Source organism: Maylandia zebra, linkage group LG7 (assembly GCF_041146795.1).
Source record: "Maylandia zebra isolate NMK-2024a linkage group LG7, Mzebra_GT3a, whole genome shotgun sequence".
NCBI classification, from domain to species: Eukaryota; Metazoa; Chordata; class Actinopteri; order Cichliformes; family Cichlidae; genus Maylandia; species Maylandia zebra.
In genome coordinates this window covers 63342642-63364377 of record NC_135173.1, presented here as the reverse complement: position 1 = coordinate 63364377, position 21736 = coordinate 63342642, and the positions used below count along the sequence as shown (strand labels likewise).

Genomic DNA, 21736 nt, shown 5'->3' with positions numbered 1-21736 from the left:
CAGCATTTTTCACAGGCAAAGCTGCGTTCACCGTTCGCTGAGCATCTCCGCCTCCTTTTTCTCTTCCATCTCTAGATGTATCGGTGAGCCTGTTGTCTCTGCTGGTGACCACCTGTGGTCTGGCTCTCTTCAGCGTCTCCCTCTTTGTCTCATGGAAGCTGTGCTGGGTGCCACTAAGTGGTCGTTTCCTCCCAGATGTCCTCAAGGGGGCACACTTCTTGGGAGGAGACCAACAACCTGTCCTCACAGAGGTAAGGAGGAAGAGCAGGGTTAATTACTTGTATGAGCAACATTTAGTTTTAATGGGAATATCATGTAAACAGAAAGGAGCAGTAAAAATCATTTTTTTAAAGAATACTTTTCTTTGAATTTGCCAGTATTGAATTTCACAGTACAGATGCAGATAGGAAACCAGGGGTCACAAGAGGATATCACATGCAACCAATGTCATATTCGGCCAAAATCCAACCCGGTTGTTACAGTGATATGGTCTGCATCTTCGACAACCAGATACTCCAAAAATCTCCAGGGAAAATTGTATTTCACTTTGTCTTATTGCCGCTTTTTTGTATGTAATCAGTCTACTTGCACTGCAAGATTACTCCTAAAATAATACGGCCTTTATAGAATATAATTTATATAAAACTCTTATACAACACAGTTTAATACTTGATATTGTACTTATGTTGTCAAACTGTAATGATGTTGTTAGATAGCCACTGCCAAATTAGAATTAAAATCCATTTTAAAGGTCATACTACAACCTCATACTGCAATATTTAGAGCTGCTCAGCTAATTGGTACACGATGATAACCTGAACTGAAATGCTGCTGATTGCAAGCAGGTGTCATCTATACCATCAGTGTCGCTTCTGCAGCTCTGCTACTGCCAGCCATGTCTTTCTACATTGAGTTTACCTTTGACAATTATAGTCACAGTTGTGCCAGTGTAACAAACGGGGACACTAAAGCGGTCGCGCCAGAATGTCGTGCTAAAAAGAAAGATTCTCTAAAATACAAGGGGGAGCAAGCGAGTCAGATACCAAGGGCACAGAGATGAAGCAGGTCTGATCAGAAACAGTTTATTACTAGTCCAGAAAATACCAATAAAAACCACCCTTAAAAACACACACGATAGAAATATTATTGACAGATAAAGCCCCCCCAGCTAAAACCCAATGCTAAAGCTAGTAAAAATACAATTCTCTACATTTACTAAAATCCCCTGATGTAATGTCCCACAACCCTGGATGCATTATGGGTCCACCAGCAGGCCAGAGATTCCCTTGCATGAGTTGGGTCCATGCCAGCCCTGTCTTAGGCCGACGAGGAGGAGCCTCCTATCCCCTCTCTTGTCCACTCACTGGGCCCACCACATCCCAGCCCAGCTTCCATTTCACACCGGAATCCTCCACGCGATGCCACCATGGATCCCCTCGCGTCAGCACCCTGCAAATACACAAATAAGGGCCAGAAAACTCGTCCCGGAAGAGACCCTGGCTTATAGCCATGGCAACCCTTTCCCAGCACAGCTGCACCCAGCATATGACAGTGGGGAAAGCGTTACTCACATATGCCCATGTGCAGTCAGTCCACAGTGGATAAAAACCATGTCACATAAAACACTAAAAGCAATAGAAACAGAATAAAACCATGCAAATAAAACGACACTCATAAATAAACACTAAAAATCAGAATAAAACCCATATACAAGATATACACAAATTTCCACTGTGTGACACCAGCTCACATGTGGCATGGAATGGAAATACCCAGGTTCTGGGATCAGTGCAACTGCTGTACTTTTTGCACATTGGCAATAGACAGATAAGCTGGAAAAGTTGAAAACCCTTTATAAACCCATCCAACTTTCTCTATAACTATATAACTAACTATACTATGTTGGAATTTTTGCGTGAGAATGCAGATACCCAAGGTAATGTATAAAACGGTTCAGGGCTACAGCTATCTTCTTATATATTCTAGATATTAAAAATGTAATGAAAAGCATAAATTATGTAATGCTATTGCCATGATATAGATATGACTATGAAAAGTGGTTTGTGGTCTACTTTTGCTGACAAATGTGTCACATCCAATCTCTACAAAACAAACAACTCACATGAGACTAACCTGTTAACATTGGTGCTAACGAAGAAGCACACGTGTCATGCACAGGTACAAGAAGCAGTGTCTCTGAGAGTCTGCTCTTTTGAATGTTTTGTTGGGCTTGTTGAAGCTGTTGGGACTGGGCAGTGTAACCTTATCATTCTTCTTGGTCTGTAGAGTTTTTTCACTTAAAATAATTCCAGCTCTACTCAACTTTTACATGACTAAAGATCTAATCACCCAGAGTGATCCAAAATGTCCTGTTCTCTATTAATGGCCTTAAAGAGAGAACTTAGTAACATAGTTTTGCATCTGTTTCAAGCAGTTGTGCTATTTGAACTATGTATAATTATACACACAAACAGGAAGCCCTTTTTATAATGTGTATTTTCTATTTGACTGGGGTTTTCTACTTGGCATTGTACTGGTGCGAGTACACTGCCACCACTACTTTCAAATTGTGTACAAATTTCATCCTGAGTGTTTGTCGTCTGAGCTATGTTAGCGCAAAGGGAAGCTAAAACAATTGTTTGCTTAATCAATCAAAGCTACAGTCAAAAGATTTGCTTCTTTTTTGGTGGTTGTCTGCCAACTTTACATCGATGATAAGATCCCAGAAACTTAGGAAAGACTTACTGGACTGTCCTTGACCTATTTTTCATTTCATCTAGTTCTAATGCTAAGCTAACAACCTTGCAGATATCAATCTCTTTATTTGATTGTTGCCATGCACTTATTTTTTTTTACTTATTTTCCAAGAAGGGCAGTCTTTAGAGCTTCATATTATAACATTTTAACCGTGATTAGTGGCAGTCGCGCTACAGGAATAAGTCTACAACAGAAACACATCATGTTTCAAAAAAGTACATGTCTTTTAAATTTTTTTTTATCTTAAAATAAGAAAAAGGATAATGACTCAAGTATTTAAAGAGGTGGAAGCATTTCAGGTTTAAGGCACTTCTGTTTAAAAATACAGCCAAGAAATTAATTTAACAGTCCAACTAAGCATTCCCACATTATATTTTTTTAATAGCATGCAGTAATGCAGACACTGATGTGTGCTGTGCAGGTGGACGGGGAGGAAAGGGAATACAGTGAAGATGGCTGTGTGAAGGAGCCTTCGGGGCCCCCTTCGGGTGTGCCTGTCCCGGAGTCGGCCTTGAAGATAAGCCACACATCACCTGACATCCCACTGGAGACGCAAACTAAGGTGGAGAAAAACCATGCTCACACTCTGGCCAGGGACAGGGTTCAGAGACAGATTACTGAACCTACCTCTTCTGTACGGTAAGTAGTTCTTAAAACTGTTGTCCAGTATTTAGTGTTGCTGACAGGTTAAATACAGATGACAGACAGAGTTCAGAGATTCTTAATTAGGAAAGTGACAGTATACATCAGGGATGTGTGCTACAAAGCAAGTTCGGGATATCCAGGATATCTTTTTCTTAACTTTCTTAACTTTTTCACTTACCCTGTTGGTTCTTTCATACCAAATGTTAACTTCCAACGTGACATCATTCATTCAACTAATGCCAGGTGAAGCTTCACATCAGCTGTGATTACACTACGACATCCTTAGCATAGAAATAAAGGTGTTTTTAATATTTATTGATGCGTATCTGGGAACAACAGACTGTATATAGTTTGTCAGAACTACAGGACCTATTACTGTCAGTGAAACTATATCTTTGGAATCTTTAAGGAACGGTGACAATATTTAGTTTTTTATATTTTGCTCTCATTTCTCAAAAATAACTCCCTCCAGAACATTTTACATGTGCAGTATAAGTTATCAAGGAAAATTTGTACCAATCTTGTAACACTGAAAACGCAGGGTTAGACCTTAAGTTAGCCTGTTAAACCCAAAATCCTACTAGAGAACACAGTAGATGCAAAGATTTAAGAATATATTTGCTGAATAATTTGAATTGCCTTATATACCTTCCAATTACACCACTTTGTTACAGGCACAACTCCTTCCGTCGTCAAATGAACTTATCCAATCCCGACTTCAACCCTGCTCAGTTCCAGCGCCAGGAGTCTTTGTCTGGTTTGGGTCGGATCAAACCAGAACTTTACAAGCAGCGCTCAATAGATGCAGAAGATGGCCATAGAACCTCTAACTGTGGGCGCCTTCACTTTATCCTTAAGTTTGACTTTGACCTGGAGCAGCTGATCGTGAAGATCCACAAGGCCCAGGACCTTCCTGCCAAGGATTTCTCAGGGACCTCTGATCCTTACGTCAAAATCTACCTGCTGCCCGACCGCAAAACCAAGCACCAGACCAAGGTGCACCGGAAGACACTCAACCCGGTTTTTGATGAAGTGTTCCTCTTTCCTGTGGCGTACGCAGATCTGTCGAATCGTAAGCTACACTTCAGTATTTACGACTTTGACAGGTTCTCTCGCCATGATTTGATTGGCCAAGTGGTGGTGGACAACTTCTTGGATCTTTCCGACTTTCCCCGGGAGACAAAACTGTGCCGGAACATACAATATGTAACCTCGGTGAGAACTAGCTTCTTTACATTCTTTGACTGTCCATTTTACTCTCTCTTCGTCATATTAAGGCCACATTTATTACATTTACTAAACGTTTTATTATTTATTGTCAGTACCATGAGACTTGATGGCGAGACCGACACTATCTGTAGCTCCCAAAATCCCTTGTCTTTTTTTCAGTCTGTAACAAATCTGCTCAAACAATCAAAAAGAGCAAGAACTCCTGTAAAACCCTGTTATAACAGCAGAGGGAAGGAGATAAGTCAGCGGACTTGTATCTCATTTCCCCTCCAAGTGGAACTCATCTGTGGTTTCAAGAGGCAAAGACATAAAAATATACTTAGACACAGTTAATGTTTAATGAAACCAGTAGGGAACACTTGGGGGTAGTGACCCAGATCTACACATAAGATTAGGGTCGGTTTGACAGAGATACAGTGACACTGTCTATATTACATTATTCACTGGAATAAATCTACAGCATTGGTACACAGAGTAACTCAGTTAGGAAGTTAGATCCTCCTATCAGGGAATTTGTTATATCTTCCCTCCTTGTTGAACAAGAGTTACAGTATGGGATAGACATTTTTGTTGTTGTTTATGGGCAAATAGTGTCAGATCACACTGATTATGAGCAAATGTAATCTGTTTATGGAATCGTAATGGGCGGACTAGGATTAAAAGACCGTTCTGCATATTTAGTCATTTGTAAGTGAAGCATTGCTTCATTGTGTACGGAAGTTTAGAAGTTAAGCCTTACACTAATCATTGAACAGAAATCATAGCATTTATTCCTCAAAACATACTCAAAACAAACTAGTGTATAATCTTATTTTTAGGCTGGTGAGATATGCAAATAGATTTAGCAGAGTAAAAACTCCAAATGAGAAATTCCGTGTTTTATTTAAAGCTGGTATCAGACTTTATCTTCATATTAGTCTTAGTCACGCTGCTGTAATTAGGCCATTTGAACAAAGAGATGCTGAAGTCAGGTAGACAAGTGAGTCAAGGACAAGGGTGGAATAATTAATTTCGTTTTGAGCCTGTAAACAATTTACAGAATAAAAAATAGGCCAAGGCTCTTGATTATGGATGCAGTCGATGTTTTCTGTGCTTTGTCTTTGTACTGCAAAAGTAATGACATATCCATTAGTCGTACAGAAATAGTTTGTGTTTAGCACAATAAAACACGCAACCAACATGGCGGTGATGCTATACACCTGCAAAACATAATCAGTTGTCATTGTAAGCTTGCTTGCATGATGATGTTTGCATTTAGCTCAGTTAGCAACGCCTCACTGTTACCATACGAGTGTAGAGGTTGTTGTGCGCCAAGTTGAATAGATGCACTCAGGCAGGTAAACGATGGCTGTAGCTTCTGGGTGTGAAAAGTGATGCTTGTGCAGAAATGCTTTAAACCCCTCTTATTAACTATTCGTAAACTGTTTACTGTAACATTTCTGTAATGAAGTGCCTTGATATTAGTTGTTGAGGTACCTTGCTGATGCATTTGTAGTCAAACCATTTACTTTTTCCCTTACCTCTTGCCGCAGCCTTTTGCTCTGAAACCAAAGACATGATAGTGTGAGTTACATTTTTCAGTTTAGTAGATTTTGCCCTGATTGCAATTACAGAACCAAAGTGTCCACCAAACAGAACATGTCCTTTTGTCCTATTATGCAACTCCTGTATCAATTGAGCATTCAGTGCAATTGTGATTTTTCTTTGTTGTTTCTGTTCCTGTCATGAATCGCTGTGCGGCAGGCAGGAGTTGGACCCAAAATGCAGGACTCACAGACTCGGGGAGGTGAACTCAAAACACAGCTTTATTTGCTGGTAGAACAAACATACAAAACTAGACTAAACTGGGAAACCATAAACTAAGAACTCACAGGGAGACACAGGGAGATCCACACACAGCATGAGGGACGACGCGACACTGACTCAGAGAAACACAGGGTTTAAATACACTGGGAAGTAACGAGGGGAATGAGACACAGAAGGAGGGCACAGCTGGGAGAAATCAGGACTGACGAGACAAGCAAAGCAGGACGCATTCACATGAGACACGGACCATCAAAGTAAAACAGGAAGTATCACACAGAGACGCGAACTTGACACAGTGGAGACAGCAACTAAGAAATACAGAGACATAAACCATAAGGCAGAGGTCTAAGAACCAAAATACACAGGGAAATACTCAGCTGGGAACACAAGAGACTAGACTAGAGAGAGTAACAAAAAACCAACCATGAGAACATAATGCACAATGCAGAGTGACAGAAAACAAGAAACTCAAACATGCAAAGACACATAATTACACAGAACAGAGGGGACACAGAGAGACATGAAGGGCAAGGGATCAAAACTAGAAGCCATAGAATAAATCACACACAAGTACAATAATACAAAAATCACAAAGAACTAAAAACGCTGGGTCAGGAGACCCAGGACCGTGACAGTTCCCTTGTCTAATAACTGTTGCAAGCAGCATTTTACATGCAAATGATTAATTAAGAGTGTTTACATAGCTGAAGATGGTATTAGACTTGTGTTCCTGCTTTTATCTGTGATTCTGTTTATAAAAGAGGCCCATACGTTTGCACGTCTTTAGAAAAGCATCTGACAAATACAGTGCATATGAACATGTGTGCCAAAGTGTCAGGATTGTGACCACCACTCAGCCTAATTTTGAGGCTTTGAAACTTACAAGGCCAACGCAGCTGCTCCTCATCAACTAATTAAGTTCAAAGAGAGAAAATGATCGTTAGGTGGGCCAGCGTTAAACCAGTTCTGACCTGTTTGTGCCTCGTTAACTACAGTGATGTGAAGACGCAGTGGGACAACACTCCCACCTCATAAACACACACATACTAATCTCGTTGGTTCACAAATATTGTTTCCACACTGCGCAGACTCAACAGCATTGCCAACTAAATAAGGTCAGTCTAATTGGGTCAGGCCCTCCTCTGAGACTTTCAATATGTGATGTATAGCTGTCCTGTCTTGTATGTCCAAGTCATAAGCCGTCCACTTTCTAGATATAATGCCTTTTTAACCATCCACCTTAACACCATAGATAAAAATGGACACTGACAGACATCTCCAACTCTGCATAGTTTACCTTTACCTTTATTTTCGTTTTAAGCAAGAGGATATACAGTATAGTTCAAGATGTCAAACTCAATCATACGTGAACTTTAGTTATAATGAAACAGTGCCATTAATACAGGTTCTATTTGACTGAATCACCTGTACTTCAAGCTGCAAGGCTGAATTAGAAGTCACTTTCTATTTTTTGAATTGGTGAATGGGTTTTTTGAACAAGAACACCAACTTTGGCAGATGGATAGTTTGGATTGGTGAAGCTGTATGTGGTCGTTATTAGGTTGAGTTTGGTTATCACTGAAGTATATTTTTAACCTGTGTCACATCAAGTCAAGAATAGACCAGAAAGAGCCCTGGTACTATGAAAAAGATCACACTCAACACACGTAAAACAACGGACATGTCAGCCTCTAGAAAATGAATGAAATCAACTGGTAAATGGATACATTTAAACACAAAGGCCTCCATCACATAGTTTATATTGTGTCCACTGACTCAACTCTCTGAGAGCCACTGTCACACAGTGGGTAAACAGAGAGGGTAAAACTATCTCACTCTTGCTTATCACTAGGAAATCATAGTTATACACTATTCTATCAATTTACAGTGGAAACCGCATTTTCTATTTTTTTAATGTGACAAGAACAGGAAGAGAGCGAGATCATGCTGAGTTGCATGCTGAACATTTTGTAAATGTTTTCAAAGTATTTTCTCCATATATCTTAATATGACCCAATCTGACTTTTAGCTGGTTAAATTTCACAGGATTAAAAAGGATTTTTGTAAAGTTGCTCGGCAGGTCTTTTATTTTTATTTTGCTGCATTCATGTCAATTTTGTAAAAAATTAAAAAATATGACGTTGACGGCTTGTACAGCAAGTAACGTTAATCCAAACTGTAACTTGAGTCTCTCTTAGCCTTCAGATTAGGCGTCCATAAACGAGGTTACACGTATAACTGTGCTTCTCTGTTTCCAGAAAGCAGTCAAAGCCCAGAAATCTGTTAAAACAATCCCATGTTTTTATATGCATGCACAAAATACATAGATAATGATTGTTCTCTCTTATTTTTACAGAGAATCAGTTTGATTACTCAGATTTGTGTCTGCACAGCCATGTGAGCGTCTCAGGATTTTAGGTCTATGAGGGAGGTCTAAAGAAAAATATAAAGTTTCTATTACCTCTTTCACTATCCCCAGCAGAACTAGGTTACCTCCCTTGAGGTTACAGATTGGGACCCCGTGTTGGTCTTCTCACAGTGTCTGTGCATTAATCATGGCTCTTGGCAGTGAATGAACCCCTAGCCATTGCAGGCCATATGCACTGGACTCTAATGCATACATGTTTCTGAGTTGCATGCTTATAGACATCAGAGCCATGATGTCTATAAGTTATGGTTATGTATATAAGGTTAGGCATAAAAGCAAATTCTCAAGATCTTGAACCTGTTACTCTAGCATGTTGATTTTTAATTAAAATTAACATATTTCTAGAGTTTTTATAGCCCCAAGCAAGTAATAGAAAGATGTTTTGTGAATTTGTGTCAGAGTTATAACACTTGTTATGTTGTTGTTGTTGCTGTTAATGTGATTAATTACTGGAGCAGCTTTTGAAATCCTACTCTGGAATGCTTTGCTGGCACAGGAAGGAATGCAGCTTCACTTTGTCCTCTATTTTTCAGTAGCACTGCAAAGGACTTCAGTCATATTAAAAAAAAGATATTATACATACGGGGATTTTAGCGATGATGAATTAGGAAAAGGTTAAAATGGCCAGATTATATATCAAGACGCATACTTTTCGTTTTCATCAGTGGATTACCAAATGGGTGAAAAGGAAGTTCTGCATAACATTGTCCTAAAACTAAAAGCTTACTGACTGAACTGCTTCAGTTATTTTGGGAGTTTTGTCTTTACTCATCTCTTTTCACTTTCTATGTGTTTACAGACCACTCTGCATTTAATCATAAGTTATTATTTATTTCTGGATCCCACCCTCACCTTGAACTCAGATGGCCCCGCCCCTCCCTGAGCCTAGTTCTGCCGTAGGTTTCTTCCTGTTAAAAGGAAGTTTTTTCTTCCCACTGTTGCCACATGCTCTTATGATTGTTGGTTTTCTCTATATTATTGTTGGGTCTTTACCTTACATTATTTTTATAGAGCGCTTTTCTACTCTCTCAAAGTACTCAAAGCGCTCTATACAACATGCCACATTCACTTTCTTCTAAACTTTGAGTGCTTCCTAACCAGGGATTGAACTGGTCAGTAGGTGACCTGCTCTACCTCCTGAGCTACAGCCACCCCACTATTACCTTTACATTTAAATGTAATAAGATTTTGAAAATTCATGTTGTCCAGCTAAACTATACTAATGGAAACATAAACTGGAACAAAGAGCTAAGACTCGAGTTCCGAAAGAAGAAGAAAATCTGATATAAACAATAAATAACTAAGAACAAAACCAAAAAGTAAAAAAAAATTTAAAGCCCAAGAAAACTCAAAATTCTGGGTTGGGGACTCAAAACCTTGACAAGCCCTTTCTATATGTTATCTGCATTTTCTCCCTTGAGCTATGCAGCTTCCTTGAATTATTTGCTTTCCAGCAGATGACTTTTTGCCAGATAGACGTCTCTGTCCTCTTTCTTCTTAGCGAAAGATTTTTGGGGACAGCAAGGACAATAAAGAGCTCAGAGCCACTGTAACCTGCAGCGTCTGCAGGGCCAGTCAATACTATTGACTGCAATCTGCTTGGCCTGTAATTAGGACAATGATGAATGGGGTCAGCATGTACATTCAAAGTGTGAGTGTGTGTGTGTGTGTGTTGTTAATTCAGTAAAGGAGCTTTCCATTTCCCGACAAGGTCCTTTATCCATAATAATGGCATTTTTCCTGATTCATTATAAGATTTCTACGTTTCTTAAGTCTTGCTGTAAAGGTATATGCTTTATACGTACATGTACAATGTATTTATATTGAGACAATAAGAGTATGAAATGCCCCCCAAACTGTTCAGTAGCTTGTTATACAAAGCAAACAACTACTGGTAAATTCTACTTCATGTTCATGCATGCACTCAAAACGTGTACTTGCTAAAAACGCTGAGAGTGTATGTGATTGACCTGAAAGGTATGTATCTATCCTCACCTGGTTTAATGTTCAAACCCTTTCCATGCAGGTGAAATCTAGGCTTGCTTGTCCTGTTCAGACACCAATGAAGGTCATAGGAAACAAATAATATCCTATTCAGTGTGTGTGTATATATATATATATATATATATATATATATATATATATATATATATATATATATATATATATATATAATAGCAGTTTTTCCTCAGAGGAGCAGATAGGATATTGGCATTCCAAGTCCTCTATTCTCAGCAGACGTTTTTACCCTCTAAAATATCCTGTTAACCCTTTAAAACCGATCGGAGCGGGCACGCTCCGTTTTGTGCAACTACTTTAAAATCCCGGTAGCTCTGCAACCATGTGGGCTAGCGCAATAATTTTTTTTGCATATGAAACTGGAGGAGTTGTACTTACATCTTATGCCATCAGCTTGTCCTCGGTCACAGTTTCCTTCCACATAAAGCTTTGCAAAAACTGCATAAAAAGCGCTTGCAGCAACAAAAACATAATATTCCAGAAACACGCCTTGCCGATCCGATCAGCTGTTCATAACACTTCCTACGTTGGAATAGACGTCAGCGCGAACTATCGCATGTCCGCCATGACCTGCCCGAAACCGGAAGTGACGCAATTTTTGCGGAAATGTAGTTTTTATTACCGTCAGGGCCTCATGAGCCTATACTGGTGTTTTTAAAAGTTATGTTTGACTTTATGACTTTCTGTGTTGATTCTGGGATGCTTAGGACTCATATTGCACTGCTGGAAATATTTTATTTTGATATATATGCTGTTTTTGCACTATAATATTTATTTTCGTTTTTCCTGCAGTGTATAAAAATTGGTGTTTTTCAAAAATAAAACTATGAAGACACTCAAAATAAATTTCCTGTGGTAGGAAACTATTTTGTGCAACTTTTCTGTATTTACAGTTTTGAGGGATAAGCCTCTTAAATTTCTCTAACTAGAAATATATGTTAAAAAAAAAAAAAACGATTTTCAATTTTTTTGTAGTTTATTGCACTTTTTTGCAATTTATGTAATTACTATGCACTTAATGCATACATATTATTAAAATTTAGGCTGTAATGGTTGTAATGATGTATAGCAACTTGAAATGCTCCTAAAAATGGCTCCACAGCATGTAAAAATATAATATAAGCTCTGGCGGGCTTGGTTCTATGGTAGGTATTAAAGGGTTAAAGAGGGTAAAAAGCTAAATCGCCAAAGCTGTAACGTAGTGGCTATAAAAGGTAATATGGACTTTCTAGTACTAACATCTCAGAGGTAATTGGACAATTAACTCACAAGTCATTAGGCTGAAGAAGCAAAGAGAGAGCAAAAAAAGTTAGGAATGCGCAAATCAGTCTGTTAATCTTAGATTGACTAGAGTAAGCATGCATTTTATGCACAGTGTGCCAGAGGAAGAAATGTTCAGATCTATGGATGCATCTCTGCTGGAACCCATGTGACAGAGCAACTTTTCCTTTATAAGTTGCAATGGATTTAGTTTGCTTCTTTACAGATTAAAGTCTTACACTAGTCTTACTCGACTGGACATTATGAAGGATCCTTTTGCCTAACCTGATTCTGCCAGGGTGTATTTATTTATGCAGCTGAAGTTCAGCCTAGTCAGTGATTTATTTATTTCCACCATGTTCATCCAGGCAGATATATTGTACTTCTGACTGGCTCTCATGTAACAGGATTTCCAGTGTTTAAGGGAGTCAAATGCTCTGATGCTTACTTTTTGGTCCTTGTAGTTTTCATTTCTTTTACTATTCAAACTGAAAAGATGAAAAAGAAAAGAAAAATCTTGAAAATTTGATTGTAATCATAAATAACACTACAGTGCATATAGTACACAGAGAATTTGTCACAATCAGATTGTGGCAGTTTACAGATATTTATTCCAGAAACAAACATCTAACATCTAATGAAAGGTTGGAATAACAGACTCGGGTACTCCTCTGCAGGAACAGGAATGGGCAACAGGTGTGATCACTGAAGCGAAGGTAACCCAGCCCACATCTCTAAAAGGAAAACAATTTCTTGGCTCAAAGGGACCATGAGTTTTGGGCAGGAAACAAAGGGGGTTGTTACCCTAAAGAGGTCTTGATAGGAGAGCTTCCAGTAACTGCAGAGGTGGAAGTGTTAAAAGCATATTTAATCCAAGTTAGATAGTTAATACAGGAGGTAGGATTTGAAGAAACAAGACAACGTAATCCAACTTCTAACTCCTGATTTGGTCTCTTAGTTTGGCTGCTTGATTGGAGATGGAACCCTGAAGACAAGCTAATAACACTAGGTCTAAATGCCCCACAACAAGTCTTCCCTACTTAGGAGATTAATTGAAGGCCTCTATCTGATACTGTATCAACAGAAATGGGAGAACACGTGCTGGACAAGTAGTTGAGCAGTCTCTGTGGTCAAACGGGGCTTGGGTAATGCTATAAAAGGAGCAGCTTTAGGAAATCTATTGATAAGGGTGAGCATTATATAGTTGCCTTCAGAGGAGGGCAGACCAGTAAAAAGATCCAGAGCTATGTGTGACAGAGAGTGACTAGGAACTGGCAGGGATAGCAATTGACCAGAGAAAAGTGGTTAATAGCTTTGTGGTATTCCAAGTTTCTGAATAAATTGACTGTCTAACAAGCTTTGTTTAGCTCCAGAGTCAATTACAGCTTGGAAAGTCACAGAATCCTGAATAAAACAGAAGGATGCTGGCAACAACATTTTAGAAACAGTTTTAAATTGGGTGCTTTCCACCAACATCCCCACTTCTCCTGGGAGGCATTTTCTTTTGGCCTCCTGGGGCTAATGAAATGGCCGGGTTGGCCACAGTAGATGCAGACTTCAGCCTTGATCCTTTTCTGCAATTCTTGCAAAGTTAGTTTAAGCACGGCTGAGCTGCACTGACTCCTCAGAATGATCCTGTCCACTGACACCGGAAGTGGAAGTTAGAGAGGATCAGGTGGTAGGAACCGCGGATAACTGGAATTTAAGGTTTCTCTCCAGAACCTGCTTCTGCTGGTGATAGTTAACTTTTATGGTTAATGAGATTAAATGATCCAAACTGGCAGGGTCACCTTGAGAAGATAGCTCATACCTGATAGAACATATACTCTCGTTTCAGCATCCAAAACTCAACAGAAATTGCTGCACACTTTCACTTACTTGACATAAATTTTAAACCCTCCTTGCTGCCTCTTCCTCATGAAAAGGATGGTCAAAAACCATCCTGAATCCTCCACAAATCATTCATAAATGAAGGACTCAACAGGGTTATTGTTTGGGTAAGATTCTTCCCACAAGAGAGCCTCATTAAGTGGTGCATTTAAGAGGGATCATTTGTAAAGGAGCAAGATGTTTAGCTAAACAACAGTAACCATTGCAACAGAAACCATCCACAATAACCCAAATGACTTCCAAAGGGCTCAGGACATGGAACAGATGGAGGGCAGGGGTTCAGCTTCAACCATCTGAGGCGTGCCTGTGGGTTCAGTGGGGCAAGGCTGTGTCAGCTCATGATTTGAATTGCACTGTTCATTTCATTTATTTCGCCATTTCTTTCTGTTCATTTGAGCCATTGGTGGACTACTTGTAGCTGCTCAGCTGACAAGCTCTGAATCTGCTCGTGTTGGCCAACCAACAACATGACATGGGACACAGCTGCACGCATGGCCAAATCGTTCTGTCATAATGAATTGGAAAAAAGACTCAAAAGGAGGACTCTTACGTCAGTTTACAGATCATTATTACAGCAACAATACCAAATAATTAATCAAAGTAACCGAATCGGGTAAGTGCTGCTCTATAGGAATGGGTCAAAGTTTCCTGTCGGAGAGGGAAACAGGAGTTAGCTGAGATCCACGTGAGTATGAAGTACTTGGTTATCTTTAGCAGCTGACTGCAGGGGAGTATACAGGCAGCCAATGGAGTCCAGAGGGAAAGAGAAAGAAATGAATAAGCAGAAGAGAGCAGGCAGGCAAGTGAGCAAAGCACATCTTCCTCCAAAAAGAAGGTGACTGGCTGGAGTTAAGCAGGTAAGTGTGGCAGAGAGAAACTAGAGATCTTTCAGGCTGGGGAAGATGGAGGACTCTGTCTTCAGCTGTTGTTCTTCAAAGTATCACTGGGAAGGAGACAAAAGAGCATGGTCTCAGACCGAACACACACAAGGAAAACTTGATTTACAGCAGAGGGCCCGATCACCACCATAGGCAATAATGATCTGGCAAGAAATATGAGCACCACCTGGTCCTTAAATATGGCATAGCTTGAGTTTGACCGCTAAAGAGCCCAGCACCCCACTACTCACAGGGCAGGCCATCCAAAGAACCTGACCCATTACTACCCCTGAGAGTAGTAATTGAGTAAGGAGATAAAGGGAGAGAAGAAAGAGAATTGGGGAAACCGAAAACCTCCCATTACAGAGCACAATAACCTTAACGCAATGATTCATTGACATATCTATATATGTATCTCTCTCTCTCTATATATAGGGGTGCAACGATATTCGTATCGATATTGAACCGTTCGATACAGTGCTTTCGGTTCGGTACGCATATGTATCGAACAATACAAAATTTGTAATTTATTTTATCAAATTTCCTTCTGACGATGCTGTCTGTGTTGAGCGCTCAGTGAATCTGCGTTCGACTACTCCGCCTAGGCTGCACTGTCGAGCGCAGATCCGCTGAGCGCTCAACACAGACAGCATCATCAGAAGGAAGAGCACAGGGCAAGCTAGCCAGACAGAAGTTAAGCTCTCCTTGCAACATGGCAAATTGAACCCCCCCCCACCCCCCCACCCCCACCCTCATTCAGATCTGGCGTTTGGAATTATTTTGGTTTTCATGTGACGTATGACCCTGAAGGTAAGCGAGTCATGGACTAAAGTAAAGCAGTATGTTGGATGTGCCACGCAATGCTTAATTACATGGGTGGGAACTAGTGTGTTAGCGCAGTTAGCTCATTAACGTGTTGGCCGTCTAGCCCCATGCACGGGACGATCAGGGGTAGCTGGTTAACGGAGATTTGCCGTGTTGTGGTTAAGGTCATTTCAACGAGATTAACCTGAAAGCACTAGTGGGAACACAACGAATATGACTGCACATTTACATCATCCTAGTGTAAAGACAAGTGGAAGCAGACAAAAACGACAAGCATGCATGCTACAAACTTTACCCGAGTCATTTAGACAGCCGTTAGCACATGATTCTCCTTATGGGGACCTGATATGTTTAATATGCTGCTGAGAATATGGCCCAGTAGAAGCGTATAGTATAGCTTTTATTTTGGAAAGAGCCATTTCTCTGTAATAAACTCTCTTTTCCAAAGATGAGTGATTCCTCAATCAGATACAGGGCTCGCAAAATCGCTAGCTCGACGTCCCGGGGCTAGCGATTTTTCCAGTCGGGCTACCAAAATCTATCTCTGCCCTGCCCGTCGGGCTATCGTAGGAAGGAAAAATATATGTCAATGCTTTTGCATTCTTTCGGAAATGTAGCTGGGTAATTATGTCATTGGCATCGGTGAGCCACTGTCAATATGTGACATATTGAAATCACGTTTGAATTTGCGCTTGTTTTTTGCTTTCACTTTGCAATTGCGCGAACTGTGTATAGAGAGCGACAGTACTGATTGGTGAGTGATGATAATTTGTGCACCAATTCCTCTGACATCATCTTATCAATCGTTAGCTTACTACGCAAACATGACGAGTGAAATCTCCCGCAGCAAGCTTAAACATGTGAGAGGATGCAGAGAATCGCTGAGCTTATGTGAATGTGTGTGTAAAAGCAGCAGGATATATATTTTAGTTCTGCTGAGCCAAATAAGACAGGTCAGGGTGAATAAGTGACAGCCAAAGAAAAGCTTACCACAAAACGGAAAAGTTATGACAAATCAGACTATAAGGCAAAAAGAAAGTGCAGCTTTATGGTCAGTGTTGGGGAGTAACGGAATACATGTACCGCCGTTACGTATTTAAAATACAAAATATGAGTAACTGTATTCCGTTACGGTTACCGTTTAAAAAGGTGGTATTTAGAATACAGTTACTTTGTTGAAATAAATGGATTACACTGCGGTACTTTCCTGTTTCATTTTGTCGCGGGTCAGGACTGTTTGGTTTTGTTTGACAGCTACGTTCTGTTGTTCCAGGCGGCAGCGTTACGGTTGCCATGGTTACAGGGCGACGCTCTCTCTCTCTCTCTCTCTGCGACTGTGTGTTTCCTGGGTGAGAGAGCGCCTTTTCGTTGTTGTTGTGCTAAGCTAACAGACAGAATGCTACAAGCATAGCTCTAAAGAATGTAGCATCATGGGCAGTGTAGTCCGTGTTGCAGGGAGAATGGACTGCCATACACGTTATGGGTCTGTGAGCGCGAGGAGGGAGAAAAAGGGGAGTGGAAAGGTACGAGTTGTCATCGAGGAAAAACGGGAGCTGGAAGCATGTAAATATAATAATAACCACTTCAGCCAAGAAGAGTGCCTGACGAGCCCAGTTGTAAGTAAGCTATTAAGACTCGACTGTACACCGTGTTCGTGTTTTCCTCCGAAAACAACAAGTTCCGTTGGAGCAGCCTTTCAACGCCTCTCTCTGTCTCTCGCAAGAAAAGTTGACCCACACAACAAAGTAAAGCTATTTTTCGGCTACGAGCCGACAGGGACCCCGCCGTATTAGTCAGAGGTCCCTTTACTACAGTTCGGAGTCGCGGACCTTCAGTAATAGTAATAAATCACACAGCAATAGTACATTCACGTTGTTGTAAAAAGCACGATAATATATTAAGTAATCCAAAGTATTCAGAATACGTTACTGTCATTGAGTAACGTAACGGAATACGTTACAGAATACATTTTGGGGCATGTATTCTGTATTCTGTAATGGAATACATTTTAAAAGTAACCTTCCCAACACTGTTTATGGTTTCATGGACAAAATAATTTCTGTGGCTGCAATATGATGAGCTATATAACCAGGGGTGCACATAAGTGGTCCGCATTCGCTGTCAAAATAAAAAACACGCAAAGGGTTAGGGTTAAATTTAAAAACTGTACTTTTGAGTTAAAATATATATTTATAATTTTAATAAATGACAAATTAAAAAGGCATGAACATTTTTTTGTATCGAAAAAATATCGAACCGTGACACCAAAGTATCGAACCGAACCGAACCGTGAATTTTGTGTATCGTTGCACCCCTAATATATATATATATATATATATATATATATATATATATACATATATATATATATATATAGTCACCATCAAGTGCGGGATCTACCAAGGAGATGCTCTGTCCCCACTGCTGTTCTGCATAGGCCTGAACCCCCTCAGTGAGATCATTAACAAGACTGGCTACGGATACCGACTACGGAACGGAGCAGTTGTCAGCCAGCTCCTGTACATGGATGACATCAAACTGTATGCCAAGAGTGAACGAGACATCGATTCACTGATCCACACTACCAGGCTATACAGCAATGACATTGGAATGTCGTTCGGACTGGAGAAGTGTAGTCGGATGGTAACAAAGAGAGGGAAGGTAGTCAGAACTGAGGGGATTGAACTACCAGAAGGCAACATTGCAGACATAGAGGACAGTTACAAGTACCTGGGGATCCCGCAGGCAAATGGGAACCATGAAGAGGCCGCTAGAAAGGCTGCAACCACCAAGTACCTGCAGAGGGTCAGGCAAGTCCTGAGGAGTCAGCTGAATGGTAAGAACAAGATCCGGGCCATCAACACGTACGCCCTGCCTGTGATCAGGTACCCTGCTGGGGTAATAGGCTGGCCAAAGGAGGAGATAGAAGCCACTGACATAAAGACAAGAAAGCTCCTTACCATGCATGGAGGGTTTCACCCCAAGTCCAGCACCCTGAGGCTGTACGCTAAGCGGAAGGAAGGGGGCCGGGGACTGGTGAGTGTCAGCAACACAGTCCAGGATGAGACAACGAACATCCAAGAATACATTGGGAAGATGGCCCCAACTGACCGAGTGCTCAGTGAATACCTCAGGCAGCAGAAACCCAAGAAAGAGGAGGGATACGAGGAACCATCATGGAAGGACAGGCCCCTGCACGGTATGTACCACCGGCAGATAGAGGAGGTGGCTGATATCCAGAAATCCTACCAGTGGCTGGACAAAGCTGGACTGAAAGACAGCACAGAGGCACTAATCATGGCAGCACAAGAACAAGCTCTGAGTACAAGATCCATAGAGGCTGGGGTCTATCACACCAGGCAAGACCCCAGGTGCAGGCTGTGTAAAGATGCCCCAGAGACAATCCAGCACATAACAGCAGGGTGCAAGATGCTAGCAGGCAAGGCATACATGGAACGCCATAACCAAGTGGCCGGCATAGTGTACAGGAACATCTGTGCCGAGTATAACCTGGAAGTCCCGAGGTCAAAATGGGAGATGCCCCCAAGGGTGGTGGAGAATGACCGAGCTAAGATCCTGTGGGACTTCCAGATACAGACGGACAAAATGGTGGTGGCTAACCAACCGGACATAGTGGTGGTAGACAAACAGAAGAAGACGGCCGTAGTGATCGATGTAGCGGTTCCGAATGACAGCAATATCAGGAAGAAGGAACACGAGAAGCTGGAGAAATACCAAGGGCTCAGAGAAGAGCTCGAGAGGATGTGGAGGGTGAAGGTAACGGTGGTCCCCGTGGTAATCGGAGCACTAGGTGCGGTGACTCCCAAGCTAGGCGAGTGGCTCCAGCAGATCCCGGGAATAACATCGGAGATCTCTGTCCAGAAGAGCGCAGTCCTGGGAACAGCTAAGATACTGCGCAGGACCCTCAAGCTCCCAGGCCTCTGGTAGAGGACCCGAGCTTGAAGGATAAACCGCCCGCAGGGGCGTAAGAGGTTTTTTTTTTTTTTTTTTTTTTTTATATAGTCAGTAAAATTTAAAGTAGAAGAAGCATGAATGAAAGCTTTGTTTAAAGCTGTGGAGATCTAATGAGCCAGTAAAACTGTAATCAGTTTGCCATGGATACAGTGATTGTTAAAAAAAGAAGAATGGAGTATTTCACAGTCTAAGTGGCATCTAAGTGGTAGAAAAAGTTACTCTCAATCTACAAATGGAATGGAAATTTCTGAGTACAGATTGCAGCTGCTTGCAGTCAGATTCAGTTTATAGAAGTACAAAATACAATTATGTCAATAAAGCATGTGAAATGGGTAGGCCGTATAAAGTTGAGTAAAAACAAAATCTTTGTCAAGTCAGTTCACGTTTGTAAAATTATTTAAATACATATATGGCTGAGCAATGAGAACTTTACAGGTCCTAAATATTAGGATAGCATTTTCTGGGCACCCACTTTATTTTAGATGAATAATTTAACAGCAAATCTGCTTAATAAAGTAAAAGAGGAATACGTTTCTTGTCTAATGGAATGACTAACTCTATTGCCTTGGAGTGCAATTGTTCAGTACTTCTGTGATGCTCTGCAGTATCAGGCAGCCAAACAGTACGGTCTACTACCACAACAACAGCAACTGACAGAGACTCTTATTGTCACAGCACAAAATGATTGTTTAAAGTTGTTTAACATTCCACTATGTGCTGTTTTGGTGGCTGTAGCCCAGGTGGTAGAGCAGGTCACCTACTAACTGGACGGTTGATGGTTCGGTCCCAGTCTGCTCTAGTCTGCATGCCAAGTACAAGACGCTGCAAGATGCTAACCCCATGTAGCTCTCCAACGCATCCATCGGAGTGTGGATGTTGGTTAGGAAGCACCCAGAAACAGTGGAAAAAAAGTACTGTGTGCAATGTGCACGTTGTGTAAAGTGCTCAAGATAGAGTAGAAAAGCACTATATAAGAACCAGTCTATGTACCATGTGTCATAAAAGATATATTTAAGATGTGGTTCTTTCACGGTGACATGTTAGCATGTACTATTGCCTCACAGCAAGAAGGTCCTGAGTTTAATTTCCATGTTTGTGTGGGTTCACCCCGGGTACTCTGGCTTCCTCCCACAGTCCAAAGACATGCAGTTAATGAGGATAGGTTAATTGGAAACACTAAACTGCCCATAGGTGTGAATGTGAGCATGAATGGTTGTCTTTGTCTATGTGTTGGCCCTGCGACAGACTGGCGACCTATCCAGGGTGTACCCTGCCTCTCACCCTAAGACATCTGGGATAGGCTCCAGCAACCCTGAGAAGCACAAGCGAATAGATGGATGTTTCTTTGCTTCTCATTACCAGTAGAAAAAGTTGCTTTTTGGTGCAGCACATAAAGAAAGTGCTTCATATGCTTTTTTATGTCTGGATGTCTAAGAAATATCAAACACAGTGGTTTATTTCATCATATCAGAATGTTAAACATGACACTTTAAAGACCGGCTACAAGTGGAAGGACGAAGCAGAATGATGAACGAGAGGAGAGTGATCAAGTTAGACTGCGTGATTATGAAAGACACAGCTAGAGAGAGGCTCATAGATAAAGCCTGGCTGCTCCTGGGGGAGAGCAGGTGTTAGTGTTATAATTGGAGAAGATGGACCGTCCATATGCTCTCTCTGCTTTATTGGAGCGCTTTAAAGCACCACTCTAATTTCATTGGCCGAGCGCAAGTGACCATAATCTTGACCGCAGGCTTGATTTGAGTGCTCATAAGAGTAGTGACCGACATCCTATAGTCTGAAAACTTTAGTATGTGTGTATGTGTGTGTGTATGTGTGAAATAGGAGAAGGAAATCACATTATCCTGTAGTGAGCTGAAGGGCTAGTTGATCTACCTTCCCCGCACACGCTTACCTTTATGTGAGTGTCAGAGTGTACATTCCTGTGCTTGTGCCCCAATTTGTGTGTTAAACCTCGAAGGCTTCATAAGCTGCATATCATTAATGCCCGAGGCTCACAGCTACA

General features: G+C 41.0%; 1 protein-coding gene across 1 annotated transcript in view; it reads left to right on the top strand.

Annotated features, from left to right (window-relative positions):
* The window catches only part of syt9b (synaptotagmin IXb), a 63150-nt gene that overhangs the window by 30273 nt on the left and 11141 nt on the right, over positions 1–21736 (top strand). Inside the window, exons 2-4 of the mRNA XM_004569377.2 lie at positions 76–251; positions 3179–3396; positions 4077–4617. Of these exons, the coding sequence (XP_004569434.1) occupies positions 76–251; positions 3179–3396; positions 4077–4617 (935 nt within the window). The remainder of the gene's footprint in view (positions 1–75; positions 252–3178; positions 3397–4076; positions 4618–21736) is intronic.